The sequence below is a fragment of the Glossina fuscipes genome, unplaced genomic scaffold (genome assembly GCF_014805625.2).
Source record: "Glossina fuscipes isolate IAEA_lab_2018 unplaced genomic scaffold, Yale_Gfus_2 62, whole genome shotgun sequence".
NCBI lineage: Eukaryota > Metazoa > Arthropoda > Insecta > Diptera > Glossinidae > Glossina > Glossina fuscipes.
Window position 1 is genome coordinate 541,281 of NW_023998434.1, and position 15,070 is coordinate 556,350.

At 32.2% G+C, this 15,070-nt stretch overlaps 2 protein-coding genes across 2 annotated transcripts in view; one reads left to right on the forward strand and one right to left on the reverse strand.

Moving 5' to 3' along the window:
* The first annotated feature begins 3,083 nt into the window (after positions 1-3,083).
* LOC119638057 lies at positions 3,084-4,114 on the forward strand. Its single transcript, XM_038034652.1, has 4 exons — positions 3,084-3,213; positions 3,316-3,618; positions 3,718-3,815; positions 3,889-4,114. Exons 1-4 carry the CDS (start codon positions 3,142-3,144, stop codon positions 4,112-4,114), a joined length of 699 nt encoding a protein of 232 aa, XP_037890580.1. The 5' UTR covers positions 3,084-3,141.
* A 187-nt stretch (positions 4,115-4,301) lies between these two features.
* Positions 4,302-15,070, reverse strand: part of LOC119638059 (dynein heavy chain 10, axonemal) — a 91,414-nt gene continuing 80,645 nt past the window's right edge. Inside the window, exons 54-59 of the mRNA XM_038034654.1 lie at positions 11,088-11,299; positions 8,601-8,741; positions 7,197-7,301; positions 4,769-4,870; positions 4,557-4,703; positions 4,302-4,448 (exon numbers count right to left, since the gene is read on the reverse strand). Coding sequence (XP_037890582.1) covers positions 4,302-4,448; positions 4,557-4,703; positions 4,769-4,870; positions 7,197-7,301; positions 8,601-8,741; positions 11,088-11,299 — 854 coding nt within the window. The remainder of the gene's footprint in view (positions 4,449-4,556; positions 4,704-4,768; positions 4,871-7,196; positions 7,302-8,600; positions 8,742-11,087; positions 11,300-15,070) is intronic.

Genomic DNA, 15,070 nt, shown 5'->3' on the forward strand with positions numbered 1-15,070 from the left:
ATATGCGACAGTACAACGGCAAGTGCTTGCATTGCTATGCATTATTCTAAGCGTTAAAAATCTGAAAGCTAAAAGTCATCAGGATGAAGTTATAAGTTAATAGCTGATCCTCAATCATGATAGAGGTCGCTTTATAGGAAATTTATGTAGTTAAGCTTTCTACCACTTATAAAATATTTCCCCTTTTCCAAAGGGCTAATTGTTCTTGAGATGTTAAGGAATTTATTTTGCCTACAAGGAATTTTTTAAGTGTTTATAAAACACTGAGTTTGTTTTTTATTAAATATTGTATAAAAAGAAAAAAAAGAAAAAAATAAATACAAATTTTACTTACCAAATAAATAAAAAAAAAAGTAAGCAAAATTAAATAAATTACTTAATGCTCAAAAAACTCTTGTAACACTTCTTGTCAACTTATGTGAAAAATTAAATCACCCGCACCCGATGAAAGGTAAACGAAAACTGCCGAGTCTCTATTTCGTCATATATCACATTCCATTATTCTAAACAAAATAAATATCGTTTTTATTAGAGTTTTCAAAATCGTAAATATAATCCACTCGAAAATTAGTTCTCAAACATCAATCACGATATAGAGGTCGCTTTATAGGAAATTTGTACTTAGAAGAGTCTCTTTATTTAAAAGTAATTTCTTAAATTTTAATTAATTTTCTAAATCCAATATAAAGCAAAAGCAACAACAATAATTGAAAAAGTAAGACAATGAATAAAAAGCCTTTTTAATAATTTTCTTAAAAGTAGAAATCGAAGTTTTGGATCGCATTAAGAGTACAATACCGTCTCTCATCATCACTTAAAAAGTTACGTTCAGCTTAATATTAAGATTTAGCCAAAAAGTATGCTACAGACTTTTACTGTACGATCTTAGTTCAAAGCTCGTAAAAGCGATTATTTATGGACATTTAAAAAAAAAATCTCTCGTTCGTTAGGTGAAATTTTTTTTTTTTTTAGTTAAAAAACATTTAACATGTAGCAATTATAAGACAATAATAAATTAAAGTAAATTAATGCATACGCGTGTAAAAATTTTTTATAACCTACAGCACTCATGATACAAGGGCATGTTAAGTTTTCTACGGATGTATGCAACACTCAGAAGAATTCATGATGTGCCCAACTTTTATTGTACCGATTCATTCAGTATTACTTTCTGAATCGATCTACACTTGCATGTCCGTCTGTCTGTCTCGTTTTCCTTTTTGTTTAACCCACAAGCCGCAAATTTTGAAAGATTTTGATAAAAATTTCACTCAGGCACGAATGCTGTTAAAAAAGTGGTTCGGATCGAACCGCTTTCCGTATAACACCTTATTACGAAAAGTCGTTATATGAATAATTGCGTTACGCGAAGTAGTATAGGGTATTTGCCGACTTGCCAAATGATGTAAAATTGAATGCCCTATCTAGGCATGAATGCCTTATCTTTGCTCTTGGCTTTGGGCAAATACATATAAAGAATAATATTTCGTATTCATCCCATCGAAACAATATATGAGATGTATCCCTCCCTTCACGGCAGTGAAGGCCAACACATTTTTTTTAGCCAAATTTGATAATTTTTTGCTTAATTTCTTCACTCAAATATTGTAATAAGTTCGCTCAATACTTGTCGTTAAAGCCGTAGCTTTATTGACGAAAGTAGGTACCTTCATCGCTCTCTTTGAAATTAATTCCTGCTTTCCAGTCTGCTGTTTTGACTATTCTTCCATCTTAGTTGTGCAGTGCCAAACACCTGTGTGTGCTCTAATACTGTATTTAGACCCATCACCGAAGGACGAGAGATGTATTTTATGCGAAGGGCGCAGCAAGGTATATATTTTCTTGATCAGCATCAAATTCTGAATTGATTTAAGCATATCCGTCTGTCAGTCTGTGTAATGTCTCCTGTACACATTGTCCTGGTCGCAAAGTTGAAGCTCCCGGCTTCAAGTTTCCAATAAAAAAAAGTTGGAAGCGATCTGCACATTTCAAAGGAGACGTTTAGACCGTTCCTCGCTCACTTAGTTATAAATATTTAGTTCTTTCACTTTATTTGTATTTTTTGGGATAACGGCGATGGGTGCAAAAGATTCGGTCACAACCGAATATACTTTTCTTCTTGTTTTCTCGGTTTTTTTTTGTTTTTTTTAATGAACAATTACGTGTTTTTATAACAAATCATACCACGATGAGCTTTACAGTCTCACAGTCAGGAAGTAGTCTTGTTTTTCCAACATTAACTTGGTTGGACTAAAACTTCAGAAAGCAGAGATGTTCTCAGTTTATCTTGCACTATAGTTGTGTCCTTCGTCCGATGTAACCCATTTTCAAGACCAACCTGCCCGCAAGGAGAAAAGTGATTGCATACTGTTTAAAGCAGATATTACAAAGGACATTGCCGTTCTACATAAGCTTTATGGCTCCTAAAGAAATGATTAATTGTGCAATGGCTGCATGGTTCTTAATTGGTATTCATAGTTTCTTAACCCATCCATGTCGCAAGTTTGAAGCCCATTGCGCTCTTCCGGGGATTCTTTTAACTGTGAGACTATAAGACTCGTCGTGGTAAAATATGTTAGTGAAACGAAAAAGTAATCCTTTCTTTCCTTACTTTTAGAGATTATGGCTAACTACGAATTTTCCAATTTGTTTTTTTTTCTTTCCCTTAATTGTTAATTTAAAGGAAAGTCAAAAAAACAATTTTTTTTTTTTGGTGAATGCAAGTGAAATAATCGAAATGAAGATCAAAGGAAGAAGAAGAAATCAAAGAAGATCAAAATTCATATGAATCTCAAGGGCTCACCGTGATTGGACTATGACTAAAACTATCAACATACCGTTAGCAATTGCATTAAAATACCAAACCAGATTTAAAAAAGTACTTTCTTAACTAAAAAAAAAGTACTTTGTTTAAACAACAAGTAAACCTTTTATATAACAACACTGTGAGAAATATTGATTTTTCTAACGGTTAAAGCAAAATCCATCAAGGCACAGCTGTTTTCCATAAAAGCACATGCGTGTTGGAAAAAAATAAAAAAATAATATATATATATATATATAGATGTGTAAATAAGAATAAATTTTTGTTAAAAAGAAAAAGGAGGAAATTTTTGAAGCATTTTTAACTATATACAGAGAATGCCTTTCCTAGAGGATAGTGGAATAGAAAGCGAGGATAAACCCTCTTTAATAAACGAAGATAATGAAATGGTAAGCAATTTTGTGTGATACTTGCATGCAAATCTCTTCTGCTTTTCTTTTTAATATTTGACTTTTTACTTTTTTTTTTCGCTCCTGTAAATAAATGAAAAGTTAACAACAACAACTACGGACCTACGTCTTACAAATGAAACATCCGAGCATATGGCTGATTTGGAAGTGGTCTTCAAAGGTTCTATTTGCCAAAACACGCAATCATGCGCTACTATGTATAAAGCGTCGAAAGATTTATCAATTGTAGATCATCATCATCATCATCATCATCATCAGCATGACAGCAACAGTGACATTGAAGATCACATACAGCCACCAAATACTTGCAGAATATTACAACGTAAATTGGAATTAAAAGTGGAAAGAGCTAAACGTAATTACAATCAATATCAAGAAGAAAATGTAAGTTTCCGGTGGGATAGTGAAGGAAGGGAGGATCCAGCCTTTTTCATATTATATTTTCAATTTTAAAACTTATCTCATATTCTGCTTGTTATTTAGAAACGAAAATCTCAATCATCTACCTTAATACCGATTAGCCGATTACCAATACCGGGCGAGAGTCAGCACAAACCTTTAGTGGATTACAATAGTGAAAGGTAAGACTTATGATGAATGTTTTTGTGGAAGAAAATTAAATAAAATTTCGTTTTTTTTTTTTTTTTTTTTTAGCGACGATGGCGAGGAAGTTTCATTTTTTCCGCACAATGAACAACGTAAACAACGTATGAATAAAAAATGTCCAGAACTTAGCGATACTTTTAGTATACAGGAAATGATTATCGATTCGGATTTAGAATCGAACGATTCACAAAATCTAGAATTATTAACGCCACGTTTAAAAAAATCATTTATCGATCAGTTAAGCGGATGTTTTTGTTTCCCGCATAACAGTTAATAGAATTGAAAATTTTAAAAAACAAAAAAAATAAAAATAAAATTCATTTAGCTTCGAAAGGCTTTTTTTTATTAATATTTTCCTTCCTTTTTTTTTTTTTTTTTATACACACACACACAGTAGCAAAAAAAAAAAAAAAAAAAAAAAATTCATCAATCAATTTAGAAAAAAAGGATGTATTTTTCAATTAATCACGATTTAAGGTTAAACAAACGCCTTGTAGAACCCAATGACTTAAATCTTCAGTAGTTGCCAAGTCCGCTTCAAAAACTAAACCAATACCCATAGCGTTACGTCTTAGGGAAGTGGTATAAACCGGTGAACGATATGTATTCTGCAGAGAGAGAGACAGAGAGACAGAGAGAGAAAGAGAGAGGAAGATAAATTTTAAATATTGTTTTAATGTGTGTGTGTGTGTGTGTGTGAAGTAAACAAGTTTTACTTGTAATTTAACCCGATGTGCCTCTATGGGTATAACAGATAAAATCGGTAAATCTTCAACCAATATTTTTGGATGCGAACGTCCCAATTCCATTTTGTCCATATCCCAACGAGCACCTTCTATATATAAACCTTGAATATAGCATCCCTAGGAGGGAAACCAAGCACAACTCTTCTATTTATCATATATGATTTTTTCAAAAATTTACTTACAGTCGGTGGTCGTTCTTCAATATCATCGCAATCGATGATATTTATAACTTCAGTATACATAATAGAACGATCCAGTGGCCAACCGTTTTTACGACAAGCCATCTACAAAAATATATAAAAAAAAAATATATATATATATATGTATATGTATATATATATATATCGCTCACTATTTAGAATTACTATATTTCATATAAAGGATTCACATAAGGGATTTTATTATAGAAATTTTTTATTCCATCCTGAAGGAATTTTGCTTTCATGGAAAACTTCTTTCTCTCGTTGTTTTCATATTCTTAGTTGTTAATGGCATACATCCATACAAAGGCACATATATACATATACATCTATATAGATTATGTCATTGTTGTACGTTATTCTCTGCGGTTTTTTTAAGCTGAATGGTATCGATGCCCATATATCGGGCAAAACTCATCTGATTGTCTCAAACGAACATGTGCTTAAATGGTGACATCTCAGCTTACCTTGTTTGCGAAGATAGTTTTCTAACTCCTTGCTCGTGTAAAAACTTATATTTTGTTTTGAAAACGAATGAAATATCTGAAGAATGCTGTCAGGGAACAAAGGACCCAGGAATGAAAATGTCGCTGTCAAAGATGCACCGCGTGGTCATTGAAAGAGTCGATAAAATTTTGCAACTCGTAGAGCAAGACCAGCACGCAAGTTGTCAGGAAATAGTGGAGCCACTAAACATCAACCACGTGATAGTTTGGAATCATTTGAAAAGAGCAGGCTACAAAAGGAAGCTTGAAGGTGCGGCGACTTTTTAACATGACCCATAACCCACATATATAAATATAGATGTGCGCTGTTTTTGCCATCACATGACTTTTAATAATTAATTACGAACGCCCTTCTGGCTAAGGCGACTGAACTGTTTACCTTACATAAACATATGCACATATATACATATACACTTTTGCTTTTATGCTCTACACTACTTGTGGCATAGGGTGTACTAAGCTAGTGCGGACATATGCAACACGCAGATGAGCTTAAGATAGACTCATCTTTTATTACACCTAAGCCTGTCTGTCTGTCCATCTGATGTCTGTTCATGTAAATATGTATTCAAGTTGCAGGTCGCAATTTTTGAATATATTTTGATGAAATGCGGTAGAGTTCCGTGTTTTGACCCTAGGACGAACAGTATTGATCTACTTTTTCGATCACTCTATATATGACGCTGAAAAGTCAAGTGCCGAGCAAGGCTTCACCATGACAATTATATCATAATAATAATTTAACCTAATCAAATGGTACCCCAGCCCCTGCTTCGAGAGAAAGTTACGGCCTGTAGATGGAATACATTAATTCATGGACAGACATCGGACAGACAGACAGACAAACAGATAAACAAACTTAGCTCAAAACTTACGACACATGTCAAGGTCACGGGCTTGTGATTTCAAGCTAAAAAATCCTGCATAAGAAAGTAGATCAAATTCTTTTCCTTAGATTGGTTTCTAACGATTTAATGCAGGAAATATACCGTATTTTTCGGACGAACCTTTTTAGATAGGAATGTGGACTCAAATTTTGGTTGGGTCTTTTCAATAAATGGGTCTCTAAATTCGAGGCACGTGAAATACGACAACAATACTTCAGATGAAACTTATGTGAATGGTGGCGAGTGTTAGCGCCGAGAGTGAAGATGACCTGAATATTTTTAGCACGACTTATGTATAACAATAAATAAAAATTTTAATCCGAAGTTTTCTAATCCGACTTGAAGTGCGTCCTTATAGTCTGAAAAACAGTTTTTTTCCGCAATACACCCACTTTGCTATTGTTTAACCGAAGCCCCTCAAATAGATAGTTAGGGTTAGTGAATCGTTACAGTCGCAAAAATAAGGATAAGAAGTTGAATTTACAAAAAAAAACGGGTTCAGTCCGTACGTCCCTAAATCTAGTGTTAAAACAATTTACAAGGTAATTGATTGAAAAAGGTGGAGGCGAGTAGATGTCACAAGTCATTTTAAGCGTTACACGCGTGCGCACGTTCGCGCCAATTTGTGGCGGATAGTGTGACAACAAGTTTTCAGTCATTATGTCAGTCACTAATATATTACAAAAGCTATTTATTCAGTATTTAACAAAATCTGGAAGAAGTGCAATGGTTTGATGGACAACCGTACCATCCTTCTTATCAGAATATGAAGAGAATGTACACTTTCACGCATTCTTCTCGAACTAATATCGCTTTGCTTATCGCAAAAACGCACTGACGCGAGGACTAAACAAAATATTCCAATTTTTTTTTTTCTACATAGTGCCCTACTATGATTACTTTTTGCCCTAAATCAATTCTCATCTGTACATATATATATATATATAAAATCCATTAAAACTCCATTGAATAAATACAATAATTAATGACATACAAATTTGTATTAATAACACATACCTGTATTAAAGCGGTTAAATAACTTTGCGGTATATGCAAACCGGAAAGCCACATAACTAAAGGTTCACCTGACATGGACCAATATTTGAATTGCGTATTACGTTGCTAAAGGTACGAAAAGAAACAAAAAAATGAAAAAATAAAAAAGAAGGGAACGAGAAAAAGGCAAAAAGTAATATTGAAAAACATGACATAAAACACACAAACACATTATTCGACAGCCACACGTATACACACATATACATACATGCAAATATATATATATATATATATATATATATATATATATATATATACATAGACACGATTATACAGTCGACACTTTTATAACACAACGATCCGTCGTTCCGGTTTTTATATGAATCCCTCCGATTAGACATTAGGGCATTAGCCTTTCACCGTTAAAAGTGATTAACTCATTTGCCATATATATGAAAAATAATTTTCTTTAATAATACAGTTTAAGACAATGTGTGACAACAACTTTCGTGGCCATTGAACGATAAATGTTTTTTTTTTGTCACAAGATAGATAGAAAGCGGGGGAGTGAGTTTTGTTTTGTTAATACATATTTTATGTCCCTTTCTTTCACCGAATTATACGAATATTATACGAACAAAGTTGAATATATAGAATGAGGGAGAGAGAAATGAATAAATATTTTTTAGTATATGTTTTCTGTCTCTTTCTTTAACTCACTCCCTTTAACTGATTCACCTTTCACCTCGTAATGATTACGGTAGAATAGATAAAAAGAGCGAGAGAGAAATGTATAAATATTTTTTGTCTCTTTCTTTTACCGAGCCTCGTAACGAGTACGGTAGAATAGATAGAAAGAGGGAGAACGAGATGTATAAATATTTTTTAATATATGTTTTCTATCTCTCTCTTTCTTTAACCGAGCCTCTTTCACCTAACCTCGTAACGAGCGCGATAGAACAGATAGACAGAGAAATAGGGATATATGTAAATATATATTAATATATGTTTTCTGTCTCTTTCTTTCTTTAACCGAATTAAACGAACCTTTTCTAACGTGTTATACGAAAATGGTCGCAATTTTGTTTTTATCTATGTTGTTATACGAATGCGTCTTTTAGTTACGCATGTTATAGGGGAGTCGACTGTACGTACCTATAAACGATGGAAGAAATATGAAAATGCATTACTAGTGATGAGTAACAATAAAGATTGATGATTGATTTATGATCAAAAGGCAATGATGTCGGTTGGGGGCAAAAAAAAAAAAACAAAAAAAAAACAAATCCATTTAATAAATGATTTCTTATATCTTGTAGATGTCAGCACGTGCGCATTTGCGCGCATGTGTGTGTGTGTGTGTGTGTGTGTGTGTGTACGTGTTTGTATGTCAGTATATATGAAATATAAATGATATTTCGTTACCTGTAAATGTTCCAACCAGCTGGCGAGTTGCTTGCAAGTAGCTGGAGCCAATTTACTCCAATACGCTGGCAGTAAACCATTAAATAACGAATTGCCGATATTATCCAATATCGTATCCATACCGATTTCACCAGCTATAGCCTTAAGACGTTGAAATAAAATATTGAATAATTATAACAGCAACAACAACAACAACAAAAAACAACCGCAATAATAATAATAATAATGGGTTTTAATCCATAGTGTTCGCAACAATGAAAAGACGAAAGGGATAAAAAAGATGCAAATGCAAAGGCAAATTGAATTAAAGATGTTATACATATATACATACACGTACATATGTATATATACTTATATATATGTATAAATTGAGTTGAAGAAGTTACGCAGGCATATATACACACAAACAGGAAATATATATATATACATATGTAGAGAGTCGTAGCAGTTAGTAGTAACAGTAGTAGTAGTAGTAGTAGTAGTGGTAATAATCGTAGTAGTAGTAATAGTAGTAGTAGTAGTAGTCGTATTGGTTGATAATGCCAACACAATGAAAATTGAACTGAACTGAATATTTACAACATTTACATTACATTTTGCCATGCATAACATATAACAAACATGACATTTAGTGTCTTTATGGCGCCGTTTTAACAACAACAAGAACAATAACACTAACAACAACAGCAGCAGCACGAATAACAATTCATTCACTTGTAAAACTTGACTATAAAGCCGTGGGCTGTATAATCAGTATAAAAATGATAACATTGTGAGCAACAAAAGCTAAATACAAAAACAAAAAGCAGAGAAAGAATATAGAAAATCAGTATAATTTTTATTTTCACATTTTTTGCCATTTAGCAAATGCATCCAATATTGTGGTGACATAAATTGCAATTTTACCGACAGACAGATAGACGGACTAACAGATAGGCAGACAGATAGAGAAGCCTTCAAATATTGTAATCTATATGCTCATATATATATATATATATATATATATATATATATTTATATAATTTATTTGTTTTTGGTTGTGATTCAACAGCTGCCACCAACATGTGTATAAAAATATCATCCCCAAGTATTTTAAAAAAAAAAAAAAAAAAACACAACAACAAATATATCAACAACAGCAACAATAATAAAAAGAATAAATTTTGCGAATTTTTAGAGAGGGCGTAATTGTGCCTTCTTTTTGGCTTCAGGTTCGCCTTCGGCTCTGGCTTTGGCTTTGGCTTTGGCTTTCATACGAAAGTATATTAATACGTTAAAGCTCCTAAATCAACAACAATTGCATACAATATGCGTATGTTATACATATATACATATATATATTTATATATATATATATATATTTATATATGCATGGATACCCTTAAGTGACATAAGTCATGACATGTTTAATCTTATTTGTTCGTTTATGTAAACAAATCTAGGGAAAAATCTATATAATTATACTGAAAATTTGCCAAACAAAGATTTAATGTTACTCATACGCCTGAGTAGGCAAAACATGAAAACAAAAAACAAACAAAAAAAAAAAAATAAATAAATAAATAAAAATTTATAACATACAACAAATAATTCATTATTCTATAAGGGAACGAGGCGGTGAATTCGATCGCGGGCAGAGGCAAAAAATATCAAATATTATATACGAATTGAATGGGTGCGTGTGTGTGTGTGTGTGTGTGTGTGTGTGTTTGCGCCCACTGCACATATGCGACAGAGACATGTTCAAGCGAGCAAATTTGTTTTCTTTTTTCTTTTGGTTTTATTGTTATTGTTGTTTTTGTTGTTGCTGTTGCTGCTGCTGCTGCTGTTACTGCGATTGCTGTACTCATTTCCAGGCAATAAATCATGCTAACAAATCCCTCAGGACTTTTGTATGTATAATTCCGCTTTTTAAGGTTTTTTGTCTTTGCATTTAATTCTAAAAATCAAAAAAAAAAAAAAAAGAAAAAAACTAGAAAAAAACTAGAAAAAAGGTTTAATATGAAAACTTTAATTAAAAACGGAAAACCGGAATATTTTCTCATTACATTTCGTTTTATTTTTAATTTTCTTCTTTTTTATTCATTTTGTTTTTTTCTTTTTTTTTGTTTGTTCTTTTTCTTTATAATTTTTTTTCTTTCAAACTTTCAACTTCACCCTTACACCAGGCACTAGCACCAGCAGCAGCAGCAGCAGCATTCGATTTCATACATATTCATGCATGAATACGTTGTTAAAATGCATGCATATACACAGAGAGAGTGAGAGAGAGAGAGCGATGGTTGTCACTATAGGATACCACTCCGACTATGTCGTTGCATTTGCATTTATATGATTTCATTTCATTTCATTTCGTCACCATACCTAACGTAACCACTTCTTTCATCTTTCTTCATTCGTCGTTTGCGTAACGAAGAAGAAAATCAAAAAAAAAAAAAAAAAAAAATCCTTTTTTTTTTCCTCCCTATTTTTCTTGCATTTGATTACCTTTCTTAAAAGTTCCAAAGTTTTTTTAATACGTATCACCAATAAATTGAAACGATCTAATTCTTGTAGGAGGACAACGCCGGTAGGCGTGAGAGACATTTGCAATTGCTTTTTAATGCGCCAAGTCTCGAAAGCTGCCGGCAATTTTTCCAATATACCGGCCGCTACGTTATCGATAAAATCGTCACGGCTAATACCTCCAGAAGCCTCACCTGTTTTAACAGAATAATAAATAATTAGTAAATTTCATATTTTGTTTGTCTCGGAGAAAAATAAATAAAAAAAAAAATTTCATTTTTTTGCTTTTTATTTTTTCCATCATTCAAGCGATGTAGTGTGTAAAGTGGAAAAGATGGAAATGGCTGCAGCTTAGTGGTTGGGGTGTTGGTCAATAAGCGGTAAGGGTTATATAACATGCATCAATTTGATAGCCGCGATTTTAAGAGAAGTTGGGAAAATGAAACATTGATTGTAGGCCATACGAAGACGAGAGAGACTTTCCTTGCAATTGAGTTTTCATTTAAATCAAAGAAAAAAAACATGTTTTTTTCAATTTATAAAATTCTTAAAATAGATTTCCTTTATCCCAATAATAGGATTATTATATATTGATAGACAACAGATTCTTCTCTTTCCCTCTCTGTACTTTTTGAGCGCTTTTGTCGATATTAACCTTCGGTATATGTATATATATGTAAAACGGAATATATATATTCTTTTGTTTATTTTTTTTGCCTATGTATATATGTAATAAATAATATATTTATATATACGTATATATAATCAACCTTAACCCTTTTTGTTTATGTATCATATAACATGTATCTTTTTCTCTATAAGTATTTACATATATATATATATATATATATATGGTTTATGTGCACTCATATAAGCATAAATGTGAATTCATTCTGAAAAAGTACTTGAAACTGTTTTTCAAAAATCATTCGTTTGTTATATTTGATTCTATAAATATACGAGGGCAATACAATAAGAAGAAGAGAAAAAAAATATTGCGGTTTTTAAGTGTTTGCCTTCAATTGAATATCTCTCTACAGCTCTTGTAACACTACACAGGGCAGGAACTTAGCAGAAAAATGGATTGAATTGGAATTTTTTTCATTCTTCTCTTCTCGGAGAATAGATTCTCTAAAACGTTAGTACTGCAATAGATTTTCGTAAGCCATTCATATTTTTGTCATCAAAGAAAATTTTTAAAACTTTTGTTTTCTCTCATTTTAATTTTCGATACGAGTTTTTACACCCACCACCATCCAATAATAGGAGTATATAGTCGTGGGTATGCGAGTATCGGCCCCCGACGAATATAATTTTCTTATTTGTTTAATTTGCTAATTTTCGGAAGATGTGCTTCGCTTTTTTAATTTGTAATTAATTAACATAGTATCGGCTTTAACTTAGATATTAGTTTATGACATTTCGATTTAAAAATGATTTCATGTAAGTGATCGTCGTCTCGGGGGACTTGAAATACCAAATAATTTCTATCACTTTTGTCACATTAATTTTTCTCTCACTTCGTCAACCACACGACTAATTGCGATGACTAAAGTCATTGAGGGTCGCGGAGTATTAATCCAATATAAGCCTAAAGTAAGAACCCGGATAGAGTTATCTTGATCTGATCTTAGTGAAAAAGTGATATATATAAAATTAATGAACTTTTCTCCCAAGAAATGGACTTTTATCACAAAATGCCACATATCCAATAATGCCGCATAGCCATATATATATATATATATATATCTATCGATCGAATCAAAATTATTTAATTTTTCTCATCAAAAATCAGTTAACAGGTTTCTCTGAAAAATGTGATGTTTTCAGGTAAGGGTTAGCTAGGAACAGCAAATGGAGTAGTGTGCACTTCGCTGCTGGTCTTTTGCTGCACCAAGGACCACTAACCAGTCTGCCAAGTCTGATTGATGACTCTTCAGTAAAGCCGAAACGTGTATGACGACTGGTAAGCAAATGTTTGGCAAAGAAATCTCTTAGTTAGTGTTGAACGTTATATAATCGCTTAAATTGAAGTTCAGTGCACTCAGTGTTCTATACATATGAAGGGTAACTAATTTACGGCTTTTATGCATAAGGTAAACAAGCATTTCCATGAAACTGCCTTTTTCTTACAGTGTTGCAAGTTGATTCATTGCATTTTGAAAAGAGAAAAAAGTTTTCGTCAAAAAGATAGGCTTTGAAATTTCACCCCATCAAGGAATGTAATACTCGTTTGTTTAATCGTTCGTTTGGATGGAAATTAGGCTTTAGGAGATGAATTAAAATTTCACGATATCATAGCAATTAAAGTGATAAATGTTTACAAGTTCGTTGGCGGTTTCGAAATTTCAATTTTAACGCCGCATGGCATCCCCTTGGCGAAAATCACTTTATTCCGTTATTCATGCAGAAATTCTCGAAGCATCGCCACAGTAGCACAAATGACAGGGATTTTAGTTTAATAAAAGTAATTTAAAATGTTGGAAAATTCTTTTTCTCCCCTCATCCTTTTACTCTTACAATCCTTGTAACTTCAAGAAGAAGATTACACAAATATTAGCAAAAAGCATTAATTCATCATCTGTTGGAAGTATGAGAAAATGAAGAATTTTTGCCGCTTCAAAGGTCTTGAGATTTTTTAGCCATCTATCCATATTAGATAAGCATTTATCATATTATCCTCGTATGTTATGATAGATCAATTTGCATTATAATGTTTGATGCTATTGTTGCTCTTATTGTCTATTCACTATTCACTATATTTTTCCTATTATATATATATGTATATATATATATATATAGATGTATATGTATTATTTTTCAAGTGCATATCAACCAAAAACAAGACATTAAAGCTTCATTTAATGTATAGAGGAAAAGGCATACATTACCCGCCAAACAACACTATATACGGAGCAGTAGAGATATATGAACTGAAAGCGAAATTCAGAACAAAATAATCAACCGCAACATTAATTTCGCATCGATAATTCAAAATTATAATTAAAAATTTTCATTAAACATAAAAGCAAAAAACAAAAAAAAAAGAGAAGAAAAAAAAACATACGCACGTACAGAGCAAATTTTGCATCACAGGCCTATGAAGGCCTGACGATACTAGTTTATGTTATAATTTAACTGAATTTCTGAAATTCAGTTAATATTTATATGTTTATTTTGCACAAATGCACATACACATCCCTCCCCCCCCCATCTGCTACGCTATACTGCATGTAGGCTACGATGTTCATGTTGTACTTGTTTTGCTAAACTGATAAATGAATGATTTGTTTTCATTCACTCAATCATATCCCCTATGATTTTTATGCTTATATGTATATAAATGTGTTCGATTGTTTATCAGCGGTTATTAGTTTTTCAAATTAGGCGACATTTTATTTAGAGTTTGTATATCTGTATATGTTTCTACGTACGTGTGTGTACGTGCTTACTTTTCTAAGTATTAGTAAAACACTACTAAGTGTTATATATTAAATATTCGATAAATTATCAATAAAATTTTGTTGTCGATATGTGTATGCATTTCAATTTTCATAATTTTGCATAAATTTCATACATTGTCACCACCTATTAGCGATGGTTTCGAATTTTTTTGCACTCTACACTATTTTCTCTGGTTCGGTTCATTTTCTGCATCAATATAAGCATGTCTCAGCGTCTGTCCGCTTAAAATCTACAGCTGTGCGTTTGTGTTCAATCTACAGATCAAAATTTTCCAAGTTATTATTTTAATAAAATTATTTCCTACATTTATTTAAGCTGTCCGTCTATATATCTGTTTAACATATATCCATGATATGTAATGTGCACTGATATATTCCAGAATGAAAGCTGTTGGAAAATCAATTTGTCTAGAAAGAGAGAGAGAGAGAGAAAGAGAAGGAAAAAGAGAGTGAAAGAGAAAGAGAAAGAGAGAGAGAGAGAGAAAGAGAGAGAGAGAGAGA